Source organism: Bison bison, unplaced genomic scaffold (genome assembly GCF_000754665.1).
Source record: "Bison bison bison isolate TAMUID 2011002044 unplaced genomic scaffold, Bison_UMD1.0 scf7180017864461, whole genome shotgun sequence".
Lineage (NCBI taxonomy): Eukaryota > Metazoa > Chordata > Mammalia > Artiodactyla > Bovidae > Bison > Bison bison.
In genome coordinates this window covers 13,514,448-13,541,454 of record NW_011495023.1, presented here as the reverse complement: position 1 = coordinate 13,541,454, position 27,007 = coordinate 13,514,448, and the positions used below count along the sequence as shown (strand labels likewise).

The window sequence follows — 27,007 nt, the reverse complement described above, 5'->3', positions numbered from 1 at the left end:
TTTATAATACTTTTCACACAAAGGATACATTAAAACACAGAAAATAAAACATTTTTAATCTTATAGTATAGTACCTTGAACAGCACAACAGCTGGCACACGGGGGCTGACATCAAGTGAACAGGCAAGAAGAGTTACTGACTGGAAGGCGGAGAAGAGGTGGGAGATGGTAGAGCTGAAGGGTTGGCAGCAACAGGAGACGGAGGGCAAGCTGCACTTTCACTCACATCTGACGTCGATGGAATGCATGTTCGCATCTTTGAAAGTTTGCAAGTTGAAAATTCATATGTAGGGGACTTACCAGGTGCCCCCCATCTGCTGGGTCTTGGGAGCCAGCCAGGGTGAATGATGGAGGAATATTGTGTCCCCAGCTATGGTGGGGTGGACAGGAGATTGAGGACCACTCCACAGACTGGGAAGTTTGGGAGTTCAGAGGAAGAAATGACCATCATGGGCAGAAAGAGTTAGGATGACTACAGCTGGGCTCTAAAGAGAAGGGACCCACTTTCCAATGGGAGATGGGCTGTGGGCAGCCCACGGAGACAGAGGAAAAGGAAGTAACGGGCATCTTGCTGGCATGACACTTCAGCTCTCCAGTGCTCTGTCTCCCACCAGCTGCTGCACAATTATTTATTTATTTATTATCTGAGCTGTGTGGCATGCGGGACCTTAGTTCCCCCACCAGGGATCGAACCTGGGCCCCAGCTGTGAAAGCACTGAGTCCTAACCACTGGACCATCAAAAAGGTTCCAGCTGCACAATGATAACAGTGTCCATAGTGTCCCTCTGTTGGCGCTGCTGACATCTCCTCGAACACACAAAGGTGGCTTCCTTCAGGGACCTGGTTCCCTGAGCTGGAGGTGGGGGTGCTGCTTGAAGAAGCTGAATGTGCTGTATGTTCCAGCATGAGTTAGGCTTAGAACAAGGGGCTTAGGATGAAGCACCTCAAGACCTCCAACCAGGTTTTTACACTCTTAAGTCTCACCATTGAGGTGTTACTAACTGTTGAATTCTGGTTCCTTGAATCACTAGCAGTTACAGATGGATTAAATGAAGATAAAGTTGTAATGTACTTTTGACTTTGCCTGATTAGTCTGTTAATTTTCCAGTTTTTTTTTTTTTAAACCCAATCTCGAATTGTAGTCCAATTTGCAATCTTCTTTTAATTTCACACTCAGAAACTCAGATTGCTGAGTTGTATCTGCAGGTGGACAGTTGTGTTAAATCACCTAAAAGAGGGCTGTGCTTCTTCTCATGCAGGAGCCTAGAGTCCAGAAGTCTGAAGCCCACTGTGCTTCTTCATGGACTGTATTTTTTTATTGTTGATAATTGAAACATAGTTGATTTACAGTGTGTTAATTTCAAGTGTACAGCAAAGTGATTCAGTTTTATATATATATATATATATGTATGTATTTCAGATTTTTTTCCTGTATAGGTTATTACAGAAATACTGAGTAGAGTTCCCTGTGCTATACAGTAGGTCTGTGTTGGTATCTATTTTGTATTAGGTACTGTGTATAAGTTAATCCCAGACTCCTTATTTATCCCTCTCCTCCTTTCCCCTTTGGTAGCCATAAATTTGTTTTCTGTGTTGTGGATCTGTTTCTGCTTTATACCTACTTTATATATACTTTATTTGTACCGTGTTTTTTTTTTTAGATCCCATATACAAGCGATGTCATATGACATTTGTCTTGTCTGACTTACCTCACTCAGTATTATAATTTCTGGGTCCATCTGTGATGCTGCAAGTTGCATTATTTCATTATTTTTATGACTGAGTAGTATTCCATTGTATATATATAACATCTTTTTCTATTCATCTGTTGATGGACATTTAGATTGCTTCCATGCCTTGACTGTCAGACTTTCTTGAATACTTAGTATTTCCTTCAAATGATCCCAGGAGAGCTCTGGATCAAGAATACTTACGTTTGAATGGAGTCAAGGTCATTCATAAGAGCTTATTCTCTTAGATATAGGCTCATCCTAGGGAGCTGTTTGATGTGCTTTTCTTGCTCAAACTCAGCCACTGAACTCAACTGTTCCAATGGAATGCTAATTTTTCTTCATGTTGCACATGTGTGTATATGTGTAAACTCTCTCTAGCCTTAGTTTATAAAAAGCCTTTTTCAGTAAACCTAGACAACTAAGAAACTTTTCACTATTTTCTAGAGCCCTGCCTATTACTGATAAAGTCCTGATCAGTTTCCATCTTTGGAATGCTGTGGTTCTGAAATCCCTGAGTATTACTACAAGCAGAGTTCTTTCTGAAAAAAAGAAGTCTTGGACTGGGTGGATCTGGGTTTTTTCTTTACATTTTGTTAACTTGGAGAATTTTACTAACCTCATGTCTTCCTTGACACGACTGAGCGACTTCACTTTCACTTTTCACTTTCCTGCATTGGAGAAGGAAATGGCAACCCACTCCAGTGTTCTTGCCTGGAGAATCCCAGGGACAGGGGAGCCTGGTGGGCTGCTGTCTCTGGGGTTGCACAGAGTTGGACACGACTGAAGCGACTTAGCAGCAGCAGCGTGTTATCCTTAGCTTCAAACTGAATCTGTTCAGTGGCTTCATATGAGTGGTATCCCTACAAAAATCAAAATAAACACAGAACACTCTTCTGGAAGAGTGATTTTGCCATATCCAGATAGGAGTTATTATAAGATTTAATATTTTTCTTTAAATCAATTCACATTCTTACATTTCTTTTTAAAGATCCTGCCTAGCATATTTTAAACAATAGATTGGCATCATAACCAATGAAAGAACATGCATAATAATTAAAATCTAAAGTCTGCACCTGTAGTCATTTCACAGCTTTGGAAGATGTCACGTGGGGGAGATGTGATATTGGTTGAGTGGGGTGTGGGGGCAGGGGATACTGAGGTGGAATTGAGGGAAACAGACCCATATCTCCCTGGCTTTAATATTAAGTAAGGTTTAATTTTACTTGTGAGTTGTTTACACCATGATTTTTCAACTTGAATACAATTGATACCTTTGGGTCCAGATGACAATGTAGTTGGAGACCGTCCTGGTCTCTAACCACTAGAGGCCAGTAGCACACCCCAGGTGTGACAAGACGTTGTATCTAGATATTGCCAAGGGCCCCGTGGGGAGGGCAGGATGGTGCCTGGTCAAGGACCACTGTGTTATATGTGGGTCATTGTTTTGCTTTCACTGCCATTGTCGTCACTGTCTTAAATGGTTAGTAACTGTGTGTATTTAAAATATGCTACAGTTTTGTTTTTTGTTATCTTGGGGGGGAGTTTGTCCATTTTGTTTTATTTATTTTTGACTGTGCCGAGTCTTCACTGTGGCGTGTGAGGGCTTCTCTAGCTGTGGAGCACAGCCGCTAGAACACAGGCTCAGTAGTTGCAGTGTGTAGGCTTAGTTGACCCGTGGCATGTGGAATCTTAGTTCCCTGGTCAGGGATCACATCTGTGTCCCCTGCACTGGAAGGCAGACTCCTAACCTCTGAACCACCAGGGAAGTCCTAGTGCTGCAGTATTTGAGATCTTGTTTTAGCATTTTTGTGCCTATGCCTGAAACCCCTCTACTTCCAAAATGGAAGTGGCTGTGGCCATTCCTGATGCCTGGTTAGGGTATACTGAGTCCCTTCTCTGAGACTTGTTGATCAGTTCTCAAATGAAAGACTGGATCTTGCCTACCCTTCTCGTGGGTTTCCAGCTTATGTGCAGATATGCTTTGTTTTAAGACAATCCAGTGGGAAATGATTTTCTGTGTTATCCATTGTTCACATCAGTGGAGGCTTTCATTTTTGTAAGATCTACTTCCGTTCAGTCTACTATCTCTTAACTTTCATGAAGGTCTAATGATGCTGGTTAATATCACATTGGTTTTTATGGTTTTTTTCCAATGAGAAAAACTGAATATTAGAGAGGTTAAGTGACTTCCCCAAAGCCACACTGCTGTCTTCAAGCAAAGAAATGTTCACATTAATTGCAATTCATAGATAACCTGTCGATATATGGCAATTATGTGGATTCATAGATAACATGTCAATATATGGCAATTATATGGATTAAAAGATAATGTGTTAATATATGGCAATTATGTTGCAAATACTGATGCCTTAACTTTTAAATAAAATTCTAAACCTAATTTTAAAATTATATACTAGGATTATTGATATTTTAAAAATACTTCAGATGAAGACTTGAGAGAAATTTACCCAAATACTAATAGAAACTGTGTTTAAGTAGGAGACCCTTGGCAGTTTTCTTTTCAACCCTCTTTTGAATTTCTCAATGGCTTGTAATATATTTCTATTTCTTTAAAAAGTGAAATGTAGAAGTCTAAAAATGAAGGAAGACATAGTTTGGATTTCTGCCAGAGTTTCTCCTTTTTCTCTACAATTTTAAGAAATTGTCAATCGACTTTAAAAAAGTGCAATGTGGGAGTTGTGAGTTAAGTTTTATATGAGGCAAATGAGGACTATAGCCCGGGAGACAGAATTTTAGATAACTCTGAGAAGTTGCTCCAAAGAGACAAAGGAGAAGGTCAGTATATATGTGATTTTGGTGGAGGGGGAGTACATGCAATCAAGTACATGCTTTTTTTTACAGAAGGTTTCTGTTAGTCCTGGGGAGCAATCATCACTATGAAGGATTTTAGTGCTTTTCTAGATATAAGAGGATACAGAATTGGGCTCATAAAATCAGCTCCTGAACATATTTACTAATAACTATCTGAATATTTGTTCTGACAGTTTTTCCCTGAGCACCGAGTGGGTCATTTTTGCTCTCCACCCTGAACTCCTTCGAGGGTGTTGAAAATCAGCAGTTGCAGCAGCACATGAATTAATCTTGTAAAGGTAGATGGCAAATGTCAATTTGTAGTTGACAGTTCATATTCTGCACATGTCCAAGTGTAAGTGTCCATATGTCTGGGAACAGCAGTCTTTCAGAGTGGATTTGCTGTGTCTTTGGGCAGAAGGCCAGGGCTTCCGCGATAACTCAGTTGGTAAAGAATCTGCCTGCAATGCAGGAGACCCTGGTTCAGTTCCTGGGTCGGAAAGATCCCCTGGAGAAGGGATAGGCTACGCACTCCAGTTTTCTTGGGCTTCCCTTGTGGCTTAGCTGGTAAAGAATCCACCTGCAATGCATGAGACCTGGGTTTGACCCCTGGGTTGGGAAGATCCCCTGTAGAAGGGAAAGGCTACCCACTCCAGTATTCTGGCCTGGAGAATTCCATGGACTGTATAGTCCATGGGGTTGCAAAGAGTTGGACATGACTGAGCAACTCTCACTGGGCAGAAGGCTGTCCTGGCACCTCGTGTTAGAGGAAGTAAATACACAGCTACTTCCTTGGGGCACCTGGCCAAAATAATGGGTACTAAAGCAGGCAGTGGGGCTGCTTCCTCTGTTTTCAAGCACGTTCAAGTGCATTACATCTATTGTTCACTTTCTTTCTATTATCACTGATCAGCTCCCCTCAGATCATGAGGCACTGGATCCCAGAGGTTGGGGACCTGTGGTCTGAGGAAAAGTAATAGTGCCCAGTGTCAGATGGAGATGCACTCAGTAAGAGTGGTAAAGCCTGCGAGTGTTCTTGACCAGGGGCCAACCCACGCAGTCTCCAAGTGTTTGTGCTGTTGACCTTTGAGGTATGGTGGTGATGTGGCCTCTCCAAGGACTCATAACCTACTTATAAGCAATTCCAAGAGCACAGACGCCCATGGAGGCACATACGCCCAAGCTTCATATACAACACGCAAGATGAATTTTTCACATTGGGTTTTTAAAACTTGGACAAATCCCAGCTTCCCCTCACTGGTGTGTCTTTTGGAGTTAGTGTCCTTTAAAGCAACAGGGGGGTCGGGAGGCCGGTAGGGCAGTGATTGTCATGTAAGCAGAGTGGTGTTTGCAAGTAAGAGCTCAATGAGAGATGATGATGATTTTGGAAACAGTATTCTGGTGGTCGAATTGAACAATCATTCCTATAGGACAAGTATCCAGAGACACATTGTTAATCCTCTCTCAGATTGGGGCCTGGATAACGATGCTGTGGATTGAGTGGAAGATAGAAAAAATGGTAAACTAAAGAGATACATAACCAAGGGGAAGGGGAGGTGCCCCTGGGTACCAGCAGAGAACCTATAACCAGCGTCTGATGTGTTTCCTTAAGAATCAGTTTGCACATTGGTCCATTGCCTCTTAGCAGAATCTAATCTGAGAAATGAAACGCTGACTGGCGCACACAGTTGAGTCAATTCCCTCAGTGCTCCTGAAATATAACAGAGCAAGGAACAGTATAATGAAAAATAACAGAGAGAGTAGCTCAGGGCTTAACTTATGATCAGTGTTCATTACCACAAATGACACTTTCACTGCAGAGTTACCATTAAGATTATTGAGTCTTATGTAATGTGGTTCCCCTCTGAATAGATTCCAGAACAGCTTAGCCTGTGAATGGGAGGGCTGATGCAAGAGGAGGACTGAAAGTGTATTCAATACCCCTGTTCATTTTTCCCATTGGTGCTGGGGAGCCGCCCATTCAGAACCCTGGACAGAGCGAAAGAGATGGCACCTTTCTCCAGGAAGAGCCTCCATGATCATCTTTGTCATTGAATAACATGGTTATGTGTTAATGTTCAATGAGGACCAGGCTCAGAAAGTGACTAACTTTTTTGGTAGTTTTATATCCAAGGCCCCTAGCTTATGTTCTCTGCCATTTGTTTTTTTTTCTCAAGCATACAAATTGTAACATTTAAGAAAATATCTCTTTGGAAAGAGATTGCATCTTGTGCAAAACTTGGGCACACAGCCATGAGGCATTTTCTAACTTTGTGGCTTCAGCAGAGTTTGGAATGGACAAGCCCAGTTCAGAGCACATTGTATGTAAAAGTCTTATTGATTAAGTACCTGTTGGGTACCTGCTAAGCACTTTGGGTTATTTCATCCTCCTAACGACCCTGTGAGCTATGTACTCTTATTATCATCCTTCCCATTTTCTAGATAAGAAAGCATGCTCAGAGAAGTTAAGTTCTCCAAGGTTACCCAGCTGCCGGTTATTTTTTTAACCTTCTTTTTTTACTATTTTAAATTTTTTAGTTTGTGTTGGGGTATAGCTGATTAACAATGTTCTGATAGTTTCAGGTGAACAGCTGTGGGACTCAGCCATCCGTATACATGTATTGATTTTCCCCCAAACTCCCCTCTCATCCAAGCTGCCAGATAACATTGATCACCATGTGCTGTATGCAGTAGGACCTGTTGGTTATCCATCTTAAATATAGCAGCATGTACATGTCCATCCCAAACTCCCTGTCCCTTCCCCCCAGCAACCATAAGTTGTTTCTCTAAGTCTGTGAGTCTCTTTCTGTTTTGTAAGTAAGTTCATATGTATCATTTCTTTTTAGATTCCACATATAAGGGATGTCAAAAGATATTTCTCCTTCTCTGACTTATTCTACTCGGTACGCTTTTTTTTTCAGGGGCAAATACTAAATTCAGACTCTGGCCCTTCACCCTGCTCTGTCTCCTGGGCCCCACCCCGACCTGTGGGCCAAGGGGTTGGGGGTGGGCTGCTCGGTCTAGAGAAGCTCGCCACAGGGGGTCATGAGGGGAAAGCAGCGAGGGTGAGGGGTGAAGGGACAGACGTGTACACACAGCTATGTTTAAAATGAATAACCAATTTTTAACTGGTTAAAGGACCTACTGTGTAGCATAGGGAATGCTGCTCAAGGTTAGTGGCCGCCTGAATGGGAGAGGAGTTTGGGGAAGGATGGATACTTGTATGTGTATGGCTGAGTCCCTTCACTGTTCACCTGAAACTGTCACATTGTTAATTGGCTATACCCTAATGCAGAAAAAAAATGTTAAAAGAGCACAGCTGAACTTCCCTGGTGGACCAGTGGGTGGGACTTTGTGCTTCCACTACAGGGCAACAGGTTTGATCCCTGGTTGGGGAACTGAGATCCTGCATGCATGCCGTGTGGTGTGGCAAATAAATGAGTGAATGGAACACAGCTCAGTGAGGAAGTCAGGCTTGCCTGGGATGCAGCAAAACTCCTGAACGCACATGGTCTAGAGCTGTTGCTGCTGCTTGAGCCCCTTTTAGTGAAGGTCTACTTGGTGCCCTGTCCCCAGCTGCTTGCTGAGTTTCTTTGGCCCTTACAGTTGTTTTTATGTTTTCTTGCATTGGGGGAGAAGGGGACTGACTATACTTTTCTCTCACCAAGTTCACGGGCTTTAGGAGTTCTATTTGTCGGTCTGATGACCTTTCCAGGCTCATACTCACCATAACTACTACAAACGTATTGGAACACCCTCTAGGTAAATGGAATAACTCTTAAAAATATGTATATATACACTTTTATGTATATTTATAAAACATATATACATATTTCCATCCTTACTTTTCTTAAAACATTATAAGTAACCATGTGTCAAGAAAGGGTCCATCAGCTTTCACAATGTCTTTCATCTAAGTACAAAGCTGGCTCGATTGCACCATTTTCAAATGGTCTCTATCTGTGTTCTGCAGCATGGTAGCTGCTAATAACATGTGACTCTTAAGCCCTTGAACTACAGCTTGTCTGGTTGGGATATGCTATCAGGGTTTTCAAATACTCACCAGATTTCAAAGACACTTAGAACCAAAAAAGAAATCATTAAATTTATATGATATACTTACTAAATCTTTTATCCTTAGATTAGGAATAAAATAGATCATTTACCATGTTGATACAGGTTACCCATTGAAATGATCATATTTTGGATCTATTGGGTTAAATTAAATATATTCCTAAACTTGATTTCATCTATTTCTTTTTCCTTTTTTAATGTGGCTCCTAGAAAATTTAAAGTTAACCTTTGTGAATCTCCTGTTTTGTACCGAGCTATGCTCTACATACGTGAAAGTAGAGAATATGTCTCCACAAATTGGAAGGACTAATATGTGTTTAAAAATAAGACTTTAAAAATAGCTTTCTGAAATATTTATGAGAGGAAAAATGAACTCACTGTAGGTATTCAGTAGGCTGACTAAGAGGGGCTTGTTTTTACCATTCCAGGCAATCCATGTCGGGCAGAAATCTTCTTGATTAACAGCTATTCAGGGGGGAGTATTTTTCCATGCGAAGATAGGTCAGTTCGAGTCATTTGTAACAGAACGTTGTTTTCTAATATTTGAAATAACTGTTGAGTACGTGTTCCCTTTGTGATCCCAAGTGTCATCACGTGGCCACATCATGACCATACTGCACCCCACAATAAAGCAAATATCTGAATAAAGTGAGTCCCTTGATGTTTGGTTTCCCGGTGCATATAAGTCATGTTGACATTGTAAAGTGTGTGATAGCATTATGGTTTTAAAAAAAAATGTATACACACACACACATAAACACCCCTTTATTTAAATCTGGGGGGACTTCCCTGGCAGTCCAGGCTTCCCTGGTGGCTCAGACAGTAAAGAATCCGCCTGCAATGCAGGAGACCTGGGTTCAATCCCTGAGTCAGGAAGATCCCTTTGGATAAGGGAATGACAACCCACTCCAGTATTCTTGGCTGCAGAATCCCATGGACAGAGGAGCCTGGTGGGTCTACAGTCCATAACTAATACTTTCACTTTTCCCAGGCAGTCCAGTGGTTAGGTCTCTGCACTTCCAATGCAGGTTCAATCCCTGGTTGGGGAACTAAGATCTAACATGCCACATGGCATGGCCAAAAAAACTAAAAATTAAAAAATAACGCTATTAGGAAAATGGCACTAATAGACTTGCTCTACGTGGGGTTGCTGCAAATCTTCAATTTGTAGAAAAGGCAGTTTCTCTGAAGCCCAGTACAGCAGGGTCTGCCTGAGCCAGAAGCTGTGACAAAAGAGCAGCACCAGGCCGGTTTTGCAGAAACCCCCGGCCTCTGGCACCTCCACCTCACGCTTCTACTTCCGCCTCACTTCCACCGTCTGTGCTTAGCACTAACACCTTCCAGGAGTGTTTGGTGGGTGCGATTCCTAGATGAAACACTTGCGATTCTTGGATGAAAAGGTCTGTTGTGACAAGCTCTTCTCTCTCCACCCACAGCCACAGTTTTGCTCTGAGACTTCAGGGCCCAACAAGGCCATCAGGCAACTAAAGCTGGAGCCCCATGGGGAGAGTCCTCGCCTCCCCCCACATTCCCAGGACCCCCACCCAGATTCATGGCTGGTGCACGGAATTCTCCAGTAGACCATTTTTAACATCCAGCGGAAGCCACAGACATCTTAATTTTTAACCTTTTTGCACTTGATGACTATAAATTTCTCTGAAACTCTTAAAAATCTGATTAAAAAAAAAAAAAAAAACCAGGAGGAACGGGATGACATGTATTAAATCTGCTGAGTATGTCAAAGCTACAATTACTTTTTTTAATCCTCCATTCCTTTTTGGAGTATGTTTTTGATGTAGAACTCAAAGCTCAAGGAAGATGGGGATCCAAAGGCTCTTCTATTATTGAGCTCTCATAGATGTTTTTCTCCATTATTCTCTTCCCCAGTTGTTGGGCTAATTCCCAAGCACCATTTTGGGGGTTATGTTGATTTTCTATATCTTAAAAAAGATTTTATTGGAATGTAGTTGATTTATAGTGATGTATTAGTTTTAGGTGTACAGCAAAATGAATGAGTTATACATATACATACATCCAGTCTAGTTTTTGATTTGTTTTCATTGGAGTGTGGTTGCTTTACAATGTTGTGTTAGTTTCTACTGTACAGCAAAGTGAATCAGCTCTACATTTACATATATCCCCTCTTTTTTGGATTTCCTTCCCATTTAGGTCCCCACAGAGAATTGAGTAGGCTTCCCTGTGCTATGCGTAGGTTCTCAGTAGTTATCTGTTTTATACATGGTATATCCATAGTGTATATATGTCAGTTCCAGTCTACCAATTTATCCTACCCACCATTTCCCCTTGGTATCCATAGGTTTGTTCCCTATATCCGTCTCTACTTCTGCTTTGCAAGTAAGATCACCTGTACCATTTTTCTAGATTCCACATATGTGTGTGAATACGTGTAATTTGTTTTGTTTCTTTGCTGCAAAAGCCTGGCTTCTCCTCTACTGCCAACCTCTGGCCACTAGTATAAAATATTGCAATCAGGAATGGAAGGAAAGCACAGTTAACTTGACATGCCATGTTCCAGGGATGGCAGGGTTTGGCACTTCAGAGAGAGCCCAGCTTAGATGAGGGAAGAAGAGACAAGAGACAATGACTAGAATTGACTTTAGCTGCTGCTTCCTGAAGTCCACCTGGCAAGAGCCTCATGGCTACATCCATCTGTAGGTAGATGCTTGCTTTCTGGTTTTGACTTCTAAGGTTATTATTATTTTTTTTTTACTCTCTTTGCTGTGTAAGTGGAACATAACCTCACAGACTATCTAGTGGACATGGAGGAGAGGCAGATAATACAGGGCTGCTTAAAATCTCAGGCATCACGCTGTAATCTAACCTGAACATAAGAGGAACCTTGGAGATAGGTTTCACTGAATGTGGTTTTTCCTAAGAGTAAATGAGTTTTAATGTAAGCAAAGTCCTATACATGTTTCATACATACAACGTGCAGGTTCCATTCAGATGCCCAACCGTGACCAGGCATTGCCCATAGGGTGTGATCTAAGTAGGTTCTGGGTGCATTCTGAGTGAATGCCCAGTCGGTGTACAAGGCGAGGGGCGGGAGGGTGGCAGTGCATATACCAGATGACTCCCACCCCTGTTTAAGTCCAAATGCCCCATTTCCTATCTAGGAAAGCACAAATTACCTTAGTCCGTGAATTAATTCCAAAGCCTTCTGCCTCCTGAGTCAGTATTATCTGCCATGCACCCTGAAACCTGTATAGACTAGCACTTAGAGATGGCTCGCTCTCCGTTGACTTGGCCTTGAGTCTCCTGCCAGTGTCGCATCATCCGATCACCTGGGCTGAGAGGGGAGGAGGGCCCTGGAAGCAGGGAGTCCGCATTAACAGCCGCCGAGAGGAAGAGGAGGATGAGTAACAATACCTGTAGATACGCTTTACCATTGGTCTGTGTCTGAAAAACAAAGACAAAGCTGAAGCGTCACCGTTTGGACACAGGTGTTCCAGTTGCACGTCATTTATATCTAGACCCACAGGACAGCTGTGCAGCCCTCCATGATGCCTTTTGTTCAGGCTTAAATGAGTTAATACAGAAAATGCCGCAGAAGCTTCCTGTGGAAATGCTGGTGTATAGCGTGTGCTGGCTGCGTTTGGCTGGTACAGTCACTAGCTTAATAACTTAAAAGGTCGTGAACACCAAGCCTTTCCTGAAGGAACCACGTGTGGCTCGAAAAACTCCCATCTTTCCAGGATAATAAAAATTCATTCTGATGTTTAATTTGTCCAAAGGAAAGGAAGAAATCCCCAGCGTTTTTATACTGTTCATTTTGACTTAATCCTCTGTGTTAAGCTATTCCTGTACTTGGCTAGTTCTTGCTAATATCAAATGATGGTTAATATTCAATAAAACCTACTGTGCTGTAAAGGAATTGAATGAAAACCCCTGGTCACACAGTATTTTGAGAGGGACCCTCCAGCCCTTCCCTTGTGGTCCAGTGGTTAAGACTTCGCCTTCCAATGCAGGGGCTGCAGGTTCAATCCCTGGTTGGGTAGCTAGGATCCCATATGCCTCATGGCCAAGAAAACAGGACATAAACAACAGAAGCAGTGTTACAACAATTCAATAAAGGCTTTAAAAAATGGTCCACAGCAAAACTTTTAAACATTTTTTTAAAATGAGAATCTCCACAAGAGAAGAATGGACGGCTCCCAAGCAGCGTCACAAAATGGCACCATGATGCATTTACTGCACCTCCACTCTCAGCTCTCCAAGCCTCAGAGACCTGCGAAAACAGCAGAAGAAGCTTATGTGGGGGCCCGGAATTTTGTTAACAGAGGAAAACTGCCCCTAAAGACTAAAAGACTTGCCTTGGCGTACACAGCACTTGTTTTCACAGTGAACACCTCTGCATGGGAAGCATGTCTATCGTCACTTGATGAGTGTGGAATTAAGGGATGAATCAGGAAATGTTCCTCAGCTAAGACACTCTTTCGGGGCAGTACTGATGATCCTACCTGCACGGCAGCAAAGGCGACACAGACATAAACGACACATTTTTGGACACAGCAGGGGAAGGAGAGGGCGGGATGATTTGAGAGAATAGCATTGGAACATACACATTGCCATATGTAAAACAGAGAGCCAGTGGGAGTCTGCTGTGTGATGCAGGGAGCTCAACGCTGGTGCTCTGTGACAACCCTAGAGGACGGATGGGGAGGGAGGGGGGCTTTAAGAGGGAGGGGACATACATACATCTGTGACAGTTCATATTGCCGTATGGCAGAAACCATCACAGCACTATAAAGTAATTATCCTACAATTGAGAATATTTTTTTTAAATATATTCTTTCAGTCCACTCGTAGATTTTTATTTGGTGGCTAGTGTGTGGCCAGCACTGGAGAAACAAAAGGATTAAGACAGCTCCTGCCTCAGAGGCACTAATGACCCGGCTGGTAGGAGACTCGGGGAGCTGGATGTTGCAGTGCACCCTACTAAGTGCAGTGATGGCTGCTTCAGTCAGTCGGCAAACAATCGTCGTGTGCCTGTGGTGCACCGGTCAGAGGGGATACTAGTGAAGACAAGATGCCTGTCCTTGGAGTTCATCTTCCATTAAAGGAGGTGGCAAACAATTAATAATAATCAAAATCATTATATTGTGACTGTGGTATGAAGGAAACGAATGTGGTTAAAGAGAGAGAATGCAGGCAAAAAAAGTCTCACATTTGAAGTAGATCAGAGTGATGTGTCATTCAGGGCTCAGTGTTCTTGGAATGCAACAAACACAAAGCGTTAGAAGAAATTTATATTACTAATAATCCAGCAGTACAGTAAATAGGTTTTTTAAGGCATGGCATGAGCATGGGCTCAATGTCTCTGGACTCCATTTCCCTCCATCTTGCAGTTCTGCTTTGCCTGCTGGTTTCTTTGCCAGGCAAGCTCTCTTCTCAGATGCCACCATGGCCAGCAGCAGATCTAGGCTCCTAATTCAACTCAAAAGAAAGGGATCTTCTTCCCAATAGCTTGAGGTAAGATCTTGGGTCTTTCTGTGGTTGGCCCAGGTTGGCCACAGGCTCATGTGCGAACCAGTGTCTACACCCAGAGTAAAGGGAGAGGGTTGAGACTGAATTGTTTTGAAACCAAAGTTATTGAAGTTCTCTGCGTCCTTTCCGTAACCTGTACAACAGGGATAGAGAAGCATTCTGAACAAAGGGAATAGAAGTACGGACCTCAGAAATGGGCAGAGGCCTAATTTGTTTGCCCGTGTGCTGGAGATTGGGAACATGGAGGGTCATGGCAGAAGGCAGTGAGGTGGCCCCAGCTGTACCCTGAAGCCTTGGAAGGGTTACAGTGGCACCATATTTATTTCCTCTTCCTGCACTTACAGACATTATCAAGGTGCCCACAGAACTCCCAGCGGGGTCCCACAGACGCCCACTGCCTGCATCTACTCCACTGCTGGAGTTGCTGAAGCACACCACCGCTCTTCTGATGCACAGGGTCTCTCTCCAGCTTTGTTTGTTCCTTTGGCTGGCTTCTAATCAAATCTTGCTGGCCTGAGTTGTGCTGATGTTTCTTGGGAAGACTTTCTGAGTTCTGCTTTGGTTCATTTGTGTTGACGTGATCATTTAACACACAGAGGGCAGCCTTTCTGCCTTTAAGTTTTGGGGGTCATATCTCATTCTTGCACCGACTCTCATCTCTCTCCAGCCAACTCTGTATTGACTGGACATGAAATTTAAAATGGGTTGTATAATGTGGACAGAGGCAATAATTTGTGATTATATAGAATTATCATCTAGTTGCCCATGTTAAGGGATCTATTAGATAATTACTGTTTAGCTTTTGAGAGCCAGATTCTAGTTAGTGAATTTTTTTTTAATTTGTGTTGGACTGTAGTTGATTTATAGTGCTGTTTCAGGTGTATAGCAAGGTAAATCAGTTACACATATGCATATCAAGATTGTGAATTTTAATAGTAATGTTTTCTTAGGAATAATTTTTGGTGGTATTACATGCATGTAATAGAAATAATTTCTTGGGACTTCCTGGCAGTCCATTGATTAATGGACTTATATTGCAGGGCTCAGAGGTTCGATCACTGGTCAGGGAACTAAGGTCCTACATGCTATGCCACGTGGCACAGTCAAAAAATAGAAAACAACAACAAAATAAAGAAATGCTTGTCACTTCCTTTCTTGTATCTATAAATAGGTTTGTGTATTACCAACACATAGACACCTATGCAGCCTCAACGTAATAATATCTCAAAATAATTCTTTTCATAAAAGATATTCTCCAGTACTCCAGGTCTGGAGTCTATTAAGGAAGTAGCTTGCTTAGAAAACTTACAAGAATGCTCTTCCTCCTGTTTTCCTTTGTTTTTTAGTTTATTCTGGAAATTGCAACATTTAGCACTTTGCAGTTTAATTTAAAAGGATTACCTATTCTCTTAAATGCTTAAGCAGGGAAGCAAGTTGCAGTTATTGATTTTTCTCTGCATGTATTCTGTGAAAGCTGTATTTGCTCCTTCCCCAGGGAGTCTTACCCCCCGAACTGCATGCTTGCTGGTGACAGCTCAGACCTCTGATACATAACCAAAGACCTTGCCTAATATCCTTGCAACTGCTTGGGGAATTTTTATTAAGTAAAAGCATCATTAGAGTAGACAGGATGATGAAGTTTAATGAGCATCTTTTGTGCATGAGATTGTTAGTTTTGTTCTGCCAGAATCTTCATTTCTCTCCTCCAGTGGGGCAGATAGTTAGTCTAGAATGTATGGGGTATTTTTAAAATCTGCCTCACATTTTGTATTTTTTTGTGTAGTTTAATATCTGTCCTAAGCCAGCTACAGATTCTTCTTGGCTATTTATACAGATGCTGTTTGCACACGTGTGTTGATAATTTCTTTTTACACTATATGTTGGGGGCAGAGAGCAGTGAGGGTTCTAATGGAGAATGTGGAAGACATCTCCTGGTGCTAGTGAATTTCATGGAACCATCTCTTGGAGGTTTGATCTCAAAAAAATCATTGCCTTTTGAATTAATGAGACTTCTCATGGGAATATGGTAACTGTTCCCTTTTTTTCTTTAAGACTCAGCAATTTAAGTGCTAAGGTTCTGTCACCAACCCCTCAGAAGCTGCTAGATAGGATAAATAAAGATATGGCAAATGCTTATTAATAATCTGGGCTTCACACTTTGTCCACAGATTTATTTGCAGAGATTTTAAATTTAGCATCCTACCATAAGATTACAGATTAGACACAAAATGATTTCTCTCCATTATTGTCACTGGCCATATACTGAGATTTTTCAAATTGGTTCTTTTCTTGGTCTGTATAAGGACTTTCCATGGAAACACCCAAAACAACAGGAGGGAGGCATATGACAGGAGCAAATGACTTCAGCACAGCATATTGTACCTCTCATATACCTGGCATTCTGAAACATAATATTTACATAGCACACAATGTGCTTCCAGCAGTGCCTTGCGCATGTAGAATACAAAAGAAGTGAAGTCTGCCGTCCCCACCCTTGAGGAAATGGTAGGCTGATGAAGAGGACAAAACTGAGAAATCCAGAAAGATGGTGCTGGTGGTGATGGTGGTGGTTTAGTTGCTAAGTCTTGTCCAGCTCTGGCAACCCCACTGACTGCAGTCCACCAGGCTCCTTTGTCCATGAGATTTCCCAGGCAAGAATACTGGAGTGGGTTGCCATTCCCTTCTTCAGGGACTCTTTCTGACCCAGGGAGCAAGCCCATGTCTCTTGCATTGCAGACAGAGCCTTTACACTGAGCCACCAGGGAAGCCCGTATACTTAATGCCTAGAGAATTTGAACTTTGGGGTCATTACCTGGGGGTGATCTGAACCTTTTTCTAATCCTGAGTTTCCTCGTTTGGAAAATGAACATAATGAAAGCCCTTCTTTCTTGGCTAGTTGTGGTAGTGAATGCTGACTGCATGGTGACCATATTTACCATGTGTCCTGATCAAGGCACTCTACTAGTCCTTGAAATAACAGCCAAGAGCAGAAATTACTTTGTCTATTCTGAAGGACTTAACGATGAAATCTCAATAAACACCACAGTATTTTGTGAAGGCAGAAATTGAACAGGGGGCAGAGCAGAGAAAGCTGTGAAAAGCCTGAATATGTGGATGAGATCTGAGTTGTAGAAAGGAGGAGGGTGGGCATTCCAGGCAATAGTTACACAAATCAGCCAAAAACTGAGACCAGAAGGAATCCTGGCTGACAAAGGCCTTAGGTGGGTTTAGCACTCAAAAGTTTTTTCAAATCACCTGCAAGGTGTAGGCAGTATGCAGATATTCCCAGTTTTCAATAAACAGAGATTCCAGAATGATATCAGACTCTAAGGTTACTGAGCTGATAGGTGGCAAAGCTAACACTCAGCCTACCTTTCCTGCACTCTACACTGCCTTCCTCCAGACCAGGTTTCTGCATTTGGTCTGCTAGTGAACAGAGAGAGATGAAATCTGGCTGGGTAGGCATTACGTGGCATGTTCAGTGGATACTCTGTCACATACCAGGCTGGGTACTTGACGCCGCGGGTAGCGGATGCTGCTTGCCACGCATAAACCAAGGAAAGAGAATTCTGTCCGTTGTGTGTAGGACACATTGAAGGAAGGAAGGAATTGTTATCAAGATCAGGAAGGGAGAATTCTCTGGTGGTCCAGTGATTGGGACTTGGTGTTTTCATTGCGGGGACCTGGGTTCGATCTCAGGTTGGGGATCTGAGATCCTGTAAGTTGCACAGCATGGCCCAAAAAATGGAGACCGAGAAGGAACCTGTTAACACTAATCCAATGGCCATATTTTAGGGTAGAAGGAAATGAGAATGAATAAAATCATAGGATGATATAAGAATAAGTACCATAAAGCATCTTATTAATCCATTGAGTCGTGAACCTTTTGAGAAGCTGATGAAAGCTGTGTTCACTTTTCAGCTGAAAAAAAGGTGCATATAGCTTTGCTTGGAGCTTCAGATCCTCCCTTGCCACAGACAGAATTTCTAAGATAGAGGAGGATGTAATCAAACTTGATTAATAGGGTGACTAAAAAAAGAGGCAGGTGCCAGAATGACTTCATCATTTTGATCCTAGAGGTCTGGAGACATTAGAGGGACATTGAGGAATTGGGGTAGGGAACTGTTGTGTGCATTTGGTTGGGTTTAATGGTTCAGTGTACAAGTGGGAGTTTTGGTGTAGCAGGGGTTGAAGATGGCAGTGACTCAGAGGGCTCATACTCAGAGATACTCATTGAAGCTACAAAATCAGATGATCGGTTTAAGGAAGAGAATACAATGAGCTAAAAGCAAAAACACAAGGACTATAGAATTGTCCAGGTAAAAAATAAGAACAAGGATAGTGCATTGGATCCGGGGGAGTGGGGGGTAAATTTTCAAGAAGGAAAAATGCGGTCCCCAGTGGTGTTCATTGCTGCAGTCATGAAGGGGTGTGAGGGTCTGCACGAGACCCTTGGATTGAACAGAAACAGTAAAACTCAAATGATTTTCTTCCCGCAAAATGACTATGCCCATGTTAAATAAATATACCCACGAATAATAGAAGAACATGCATATCATACTACTACTTAGTATAATGTTTGCTGAGAAAGAAATGTATTCTCATTCTCTTGGGCTGGAATTGTTTGCTGTGCCATCTTAGATGTCACCAGGCAGGGGTGTTGAGTTGTGCGGAGTGTCGGGAGCCAGTGTGCAGACAGCTTTAACACGATGCCTCTCAAGTGACCAGGCTGGTGAGCTCTACTGTTCACGGCATCATTTCATGATGAATCCTCCAGAGCCGATCTTCGGCTGGGATTCTACAGACAGCTGCTCTGGTCAGGGTCCGCTCCCACAGGGACCAGACGAGCCCTGAGGAGCTAAGTGATGCTGCCTCGTTCGTCACCCACAGCACAGGTCATCCATAGGCATCTCGCCTTTGAGGATTCTCTTCACCATCAGAAGTCTGTTCATCAGACTCCAGAGCACAATTCATCCTTTCCTGTCACTTTAACTGGTTCTCTGTTGGTTTTTTTCCTTCCATGAACATCTCCCAGTCATCCTCTGTAGACCTCAGCTTTCAGAGGAGAGAAGATTTTCCAAGACTCTGTGCCACAGGTTCACTCCGTATTCTGAATTGATCACCTCACCCACTGGTGACCGATGCTGCAGCCCCATCCGTGACGGGGAGCCAGTCTTCCTTGTCAGCGCTCTTCCACTAGCATGACCAAATTTCAGTGCCCCCAGAAGCCTTCCCGAGCTCATGATGGCAAAGCTGGACTCCTGGCTGTGCTCAGAGGCAGCGTCTGGGAAGCAGGAGGAATTGGCCAGCTTAGCCTGGGTCTTAGGCCTTCACGAGAGGTTAAAGGTGATGGCTGTTGCTCTGGAACAGCTGTTCTGTGCCTGCACACAAGACCCTGTCCGTGTCTGATTTAATCTCCCCCGACAAGTCCTTCAAGGTAGCAGTTTTCATCATTTTGCAGATGAAGACATCAGACTGTGGCAAGTTAGTCATCTGCTCAATGTCACACGTCCTTTGGAGCAAACAGGGTTCAGGAATGCAGATGCTTGAAGCCCCAGGACTGTCCTCCAGAATCCCCCATGCAGTGAGCCAGGGTTCTTATAGGGCCAGATGATGGGTACCACCTGAGCAGATCGCTGAGGGGATGTGCTCATCAAGAAGCATCTTTTGCCAGGATCCAAGGGTTAGTTGAAATCTTCGAAGATCAAGGAGGTGGAAGTTACATAAGAAGAGGAGAGTATGGAAAGGTCAGGAGGACAGAAAGCCATCCTGAAGGCTGCAGGTTGCATAGATCAGTCCTGTTTTTCACTTCCTGTATTTAATGATGCTGGCGAGGGAGAATGCTCCTCATTCCCAGAGGAGCGAACAGTTCATCCTTTAGAATGCCTTTCATATCCAAGCCAACCAACCCCAAGCCCCAATCCTAACCACCTCTTTTCTCTAACTCTGATGCACCAAGCCAGTGGGCAACTGGAGATCACTTCTTTAGCTCTAGGCTCTGAGATTTTAATCAAATTATTCACCTACCCTGTTTCACCCATTCCTTCCTGTGAAAGCACCCGTAAAGACTCTGGGCTTTGCTCTCCCCTGGGCTCCTCTGCCTCCCAGTCAACCTGGTGCTTCCCCATGTGGCCCTGCGCATAACTGCACGTGATACAACTCCTTTCAGAGGCATGGAGCTATCCATCTTGTCACTGTCACCTCTGTAAATTAAATTCTGGATGCATTTCAAACATGGACCGTGACTATCAGCTTCAGCGCATAGAGGGAGCCGGGCCCATCCTGTCTCACTGTAGCAGAGAGGGGATAGTTGGCCTGCCCACCTCCCCCTCTTCTGGTAGACAGCACCCATTTTTCCTCGGAGACTCTCCTTCTGTGGCCTTTCTGCAACTTAGTTTTTAACTTTTCTTTCTTGTCAGTGAGTTGCTACCCCAGAAGAAAATTTCTCCTGCTAAAACTACGTAAAATCCCTCACAGACAGCCCCAGAGAGATTCAGTTACTGTATTGGTTCCCTGTTGCTGCTGATAACAAATTAAGATGATCTTAGTGGCCAAAAAGGGCTTCCCTGGTGACTCAGTGGTAAAGAATCCACCTGCCAACACAGGAGGCTCGGGTTCGATCCCTGGGTCAGGAAGATCCCCTGGAGGAGGAAATGACAACCTACTCCAGTGTTCTTGCCGGGGAAATTTCATGGGCAGAGGAGCCTGGCAGGCTGTAGTACATGGGGTTGCAGAAGAGTCAGACATGACTTAGCCACTAAACATCAACACCAACCTAGCAGCCAAAAACAGAACAAATATATTCTCTCACAGTTCTGGGAGTCAGAAGTCTGAAATTTAGGTGTCAGCAGGGTTTCGTCTTTTGGAGGCTCTAGGCAAGAATGTGTTTCCTTGCCTTTCTGGGGTCTAGAGCCTGCCTGTAGTTCTCAACTGGCAGTCCCTTCCTCCTTCATCAAAGCCAGCATCTGCGCATCCCTGACTGACCCTCCAGCACCCCCATCTCCCCTCTTAAGAGGATGCCTGGGATTATGTTGGCCCCTCCCAGATAACCCAGGATCATCTCTCCATCTATGAACCTGTTTGCAAAGCAAAAATAGAGACAAAGATGTAGAGAACAAAGATGGATACCAAAGGGGGAAGAAAAGATGGGATGAATTGGGAGATTGGGATGACACATACACACTACTGATACTACATATAAAATGGACAGCTAATGAGAACCTACTGTAGAGCTCAGGAACTCTACTCAGTGCTCTGTGGTGACCTAAATGGGAAGGAAATCCAAAAAAAGGAGGGATATATGAATACCTGTAACTGACTGGCTTTGCTATACGGCAGAAACTAACGCAACAGTCTAAAGCAGCTCCAAGAAAAATTTTTTTCAAGCCCTTAATCAGCTCTGCACTGTCCCTTTAGCAATATAAGGTTACAGATCCCAAGGTCTCTGGGATCAGGATGTGGACATTTTGAGGGGCCATTATTCTGCCCCCCTACACTTACTGAACAGAGGCCCCAGGGCTAATATGAATAGCTGAGGGAATCCAAGACTTGGGACCCCGAGATGCTCGTCCTTCCTGCCCGGCCAGAGCCACGTCTGCAGGTGGGAATGATTGCTCTGATGGATCCAGTCTACAGATGAGAGTGAAATGCGCTGTCATCTGGCACACAGCTGGAGCAGGGAGAGGATCCACAGGGCAGAGTCATCCGCTGGTGACTCATGGAGGAAGTGGGACAGTGCCTTTAGCCTGAGTCGCTTTCTTCAAAGAGGACCCAAACCTTTCTTCCATATATGCTTGGAGATTTGGTGTCTGTAGAAAATTCCATGTTATTTTTCGGAGGAAAAAGCCCTAGAGAAATAATCATATAATTATCTTTATTTAATCACTCTAACCCCGTGTCATGCTCTGGTGCCCGGCTTACCTCAGCATTACAGCCGCCCTATGAGAAAACAACATCATTTTTTCTTTAACAGATGAAGAAACGAAGGCACGGTGGGGATGAGGCTTGCTAATCAGGTACCTAAAACTGACAGCTCATAAGTGGCAGACTGAGACTTTTCAGCCTCCCTCTCGACCCTTTGTAGTGAGTGGCTTGCTGTGTAGCCCCAGGAAGGCCAGGCACACAGTGGGGTCTGAGTCTAAAAAGGCAGGCGATGAAAGGTTGGAACATTCTAGTTCCTTCCTGAATAGAGGCACCTCGTTGAGCCCCAGGCAGCTTTGGCACACCTGCTGAAATGACTTTGCTTCGTGACCGTTGTCAGGGCCTGGCAACACCGCCACTCCTTCCAAGAAGCCTTCCGTGCCTGCATGTTCAGGATGTGGTGCGTAGCAGGCCCTCATTGAGTCTTTCATCTCTTCTCTCTCCTCTGAACTCTTTATTTCTGTTGATACCACTTTCCCAGCCCCTGAGTCTTTACCAGGTTTCCAGGTTCACAAACGAGGGAGCTGTGTATCTACAGATTTTTGTGATCCTTACAGTTGGATGTTATCTGCGAGCAAGAATGAATATAGTGATGAGTTTGGAAAGTAAAGGAGAGACCCTGAAGCTGTGAGAAAGTGATTACAGTGGAAGATGCTGAGACCATAGATGCCTTTGTGGGTGCTCAGAACAGTCAGACCTTGGCTTCGTGCCAGGTGGGAGGAGCTTGGGAGACCAGAGCCCCACCCCCACCCCCAGGTCCCCTTGTGCACGTCTGGCTGTAGCTCTAAGCTGCTAATCTTTAGGAAAGCAGCATCCTGGAGGAGGAGGAGGAGAGGGGCAGACGCTATGGGAGGATCAGCTTGTCTGATGTAGATGAAGAATGTAACACACAGCTCTCCTTTGGCTCAGTTTGCTCTCCCTATTCTGGTGCATCGGGTGGGGGAAGGGGTGCACAAGTTGGAACCCCCTAGAAAATGCAAAACCATCTTTCCACCTCAAGGTCCTTAACCCCATTTCCTCTGCAGAGTCCCTTTGGTCATGTAAGGTGACAACAGCAAGTTCTGGGGAATTAGGACAGGGACATCATGGGGAGTCAGAGAAGGCAATGGCACCCACTCCAGTACTCTTGCCTGGAAAATCCCACGGACGGAGGAGCCTGGTAGGCTACGGTCCATGGGGTCGCTAAGAGTCAGACACGACTGAGCAACTTCACTTTCATGCATTGGAGAAGGAAATGGCAACCCACTCCACTGTTCTTGCCTTGAGAATCCCAGGGACTGGGGAGCCTGGTGGGCTGCCATCTATGGGATTGCACAAAGTCGGACACGACTGAAGTGACTTAGCAGCAGCTGCAGCAGCGACTTAGCAGCAGCTGCAGCAGCATCACTGGGAGTGCGACTGGTAACAGTGGTAAAGCCGGATTGGCTGAACCTTCCTTTCTGCCTAAGCCAATGTTTCTTTGCCTGGATCCAGGACTACCAGATGTCTACAACATAGACTTTGAGGGGAACCAACTTCTCCTTTTAAAGTGTAGGGGTAATGCATGTATGTGGAATCTAAAAAAATAGTACAAATGAACCTATTTGCAAAGCAGAAATAGAGACACAGAGTGAGCAAACAAATGGACACCACACGGGGAAGGGAGGGTGGGATGAGTTGGGAGATGAGGATTGACATACACTACCATGTGTAAAATAGATAGCTAGTGGGAACCTGCTATATAACACAGGGAACTCTACTCAGTGCTCTGTGGTGACCTTTGGAAAGAAATCCAAGAGAGGGGGCATATGTATATGGAGCTGATTCACTTTGCTGCACAGCAGAAACTAATACAGTATGTAAAGCAATGGCACTCCAGTTTTCTTAAAAAGTGTAGGGAGGGGGCCATGTGTAGGTTTAAAGATCCATTTTCCTGGATGGCAGGTTCTCTTGGGGGTGTTTCTGCTGTGGACGCTGTGCAGGACTGGGCCTGCCTCTCCATTCAGTTAGACTCCATTCAGAAGTCTTCTATCAGCAGTCTCCAACCTTTTTGGCACCAGGGATTGGTTTCACGGAAGACAGTTTTTGCATGGACGGTGGGGTAAGGGGAATGGTGGTTGGCAGATGAGTCAAGCATGTTACGTTTATGGTACGCATTATTATTACTCTATCCGCTCCATCTCACATCATCAGATATGAGGTCTGAGAGGTTGGGGACCCCTGCTCTAAGGGAACTTCTACAGGAGTTAAATGCTAACTTACAGGCTCTGATGTGATGTGTTGAGGACATGTAGTTCCTCCTTGATGCTCCCCTTTATCTGGAGAATGTTCCCAGCACCTGGCTGGACTCAACATTCTTCAGCTTGTAAGTCTGTCTGCTGCCACACTCCACATTCTAGACTTCTTGCGAACAGAGACCCAAGTTCATGACCACTGGTGGTAGATCCTGCTTCCGAGGAGATGCTCGGAAGCCTCTGGAGAAGCAGACTGCAGTATGACCTGTCAAAACTCAGAGTCCAGCTTTTCCTAAGCGCCCCGCCAACTGGACAACTCCAGGCACCAGGTCTGTCCCTCAGCTCATCAACCGCAGCATCAGTGTCATCGGGAGCATGAGTGTACGCCAAGTTCAGGAGAGGGTGTCAGTTACCCACGTGGATCCTGGAAGATGGGGCGCCTTGTACAGGAAGGTCAGTGTTTGTGTCCACCCTGTTCAGCGTGGGGTCAGGTATTGTCTGTCTTAGGGAAGCACTGACACGCCCACTGGCCTCTCTTGGGGACACAGTTATAGCAACAAGGGGAGTTAAGGTTGAGCTGTTTTCACTTTCGGGTGGCTTTTAATTTAGTTTAACCAGAATGACTCATAAATTACCGATTAATTACTGTCTGCTATCAGGTTCAGTCCCCTCAGCCACAGAGCCAGCTCTGCTCCGCGATGGATGCCGTGGCTGTGATTATAGGGTACTTCGTCAACATTTAATCAGCGGTGCTTATTAATGTGGCATTGATGGGTGGTCGCCACCCCAGTGCCATCCATCACGGGTGAGCAGCCAGCGCAGGCTCGGACACCATCGCTCTCTGTCGCATCACCCAGCCCCAGGGCTCTTGGGCCGGCGTGCTGCTCATTTTGCACTAAGGGGACACTCTGTCTTTTCAATTCAGCCAAGTTTTGGTCACTGTTGATTCCAACACTCACGAACTGTGGAGCTTCAGTCTGGAGCGGCCAAGCTGAGCCTCACGTTTTTCCTAGTCCTGGTCTCTCTTCCTTAGCCCACAGAGTGTATGATTCCAAGAGACTGGTCCAGAATTGGACTTCATGGCATGATGGAGTGAGTGAGAGAGAGAGAGAGAGAGAGAGTGCATGTGTGTGTGTATGCACATGTGTAAATCCAGCATATGACCCAGAGGAAACAAAAATGCCCTTGTGGTGTTTGTAGCCTCCCTCGATATGCCTGGAGATGAATCTGTTGATGAAAATCTGCCAGTAGAAGCATATCTTGTGTTCACAAGGTGGATCTCACAGTTTCCCTTCTCTCTCTTTTCAGCCTCTACGGCAGACACATGCAGGCAAACCCAGAACCGCCGAAGAAAAATAATGACAAATCGAAAAAGATCAGCCGGAAACCCCTGGCAGCCAAGAATAAATAAGGGGTCGGCCTGAACTGGACTTCCGGTCACTGCTCTCATCATTACTTCTGTTCTCTCTTTTCTGTCTCACAAATGAATACTCTGTGTGTATGTGTTTGTTTTGTTTTTCTCTTTCTAATGCTTACCACCTTACCTTAAGTTCTTTCACTAGGTGGTGGATTTTTTATAAGTTCTTCAAACCATTTCCATTTGTTTTCTTAAAATTACCCAAGGCAGGAACAAAGCCTTAATTCAGCTGCAAGTTCCATAGAAGGCAGAGCTTTCAACTTCTTGAATAGATGTTCACAGAGTTGCTTATTATGAAAAGAGTAATTAAAATCATGTAATCATTTAAATGCCACACTTAACACTGTTCACCCTTCTGTTAATTCACACAACTCATTATTTTTGCTTTGTTCAAAGTTTTCCTTCACCACTGAGATATTATGTCAGTTTACAAATGATTTTAATAAAATCTTAAATTTGTGTCACATGTTGTTTCTTCAGTTTAAAAAAATATTGAATCTTGGCGTATACCTTTTCTTGTTGACTTTTACCCCACAATGATCTATCTCGTCCAATTTATTGGTCGTTGATGATAAATTCTGAAACTTTCTGTGAAAGAAATGCAGAATTAAATGAGTTGGTTTCTTCTCACATTGATATGTCAGTTTTTTTTTTTCTTCTCTCTTTGAAGACTGTTTCTAAATTAGGAAGAAGCAGAAAAACAAATCTCTGGAAGATTTTGCCAAAGGGTTTTGGAAAGCAGCATTTCTCAGCTGAAGGAATGGTGACTTCTGCCAGTGGCTGGTCGACGAGAGCTGTGAAACGGAGAGAGAAAAATACTCGTCTGTTTCTTGTCACTGCAGAAAATCTGCTCATATGAGAGCATCCTTCTAAGTGACTTTGATGATGCCAAAGGAGTCGTGTAAATGTGCACACTCAATACCACTCCCAGAGTAGAAACCGCAGCAGCAAAATCATTCAACAAATCATTGTTTAACGTCTGTGATAGGCAGCTTTGTTTTTACCTACAGTTGATATGTATGTCAGTGGAAACAGATCCAAGGAGAACGTTTGTGCTAAAAAGACTGCCAACCCTGAAATGTCTCAAAAGGTGTGTGAAGACGTAACATACTCAGGTGGATTGTCTGTCTCTACCCCTGCATCCTCTTCTCTCCATCTTACAGTTGAAACCCTGAGACCAGGACCCCTGGAACCCACAAAAACCCAACTAAAAATCCTGAGATGGACTTTGCATTTGAGTCAGAGAGGTCACTACCGAAGGTCTGTGTACTTCTTGCTTCAGGATAACTTCCTGAGAAAACATTGACCATGGGAAGAGGAATCCCCAGCTG

General features: G+C 44.0%; 1 protein-coding gene across 1 annotated transcript in view; it reads left to right on the top strand.

Annotated features, from left to right (window-relative positions):
- The window catches only part of RSU1 (Ras suppressor protein 1), a 201,530-nt gene extending 175,227 nt beyond the window's left edge, over window positions 1-26,303 (top strand). Inside the window, exon 9 of the mRNA XM_010859972.1 lies at window positions 25,568-26,303. Coding sequence (XP_010858274.1) covers window positions 25,568-25,670 — 103 coding nt within the window. The 3' untranslated portion in view covers window positions 25,671-26,303. The remainder of the gene's footprint in view (window positions 1-25,567) is intronic.
- The last annotated feature ends 704 nt before the right edge of the window (window positions 26,304-27,007 follow it).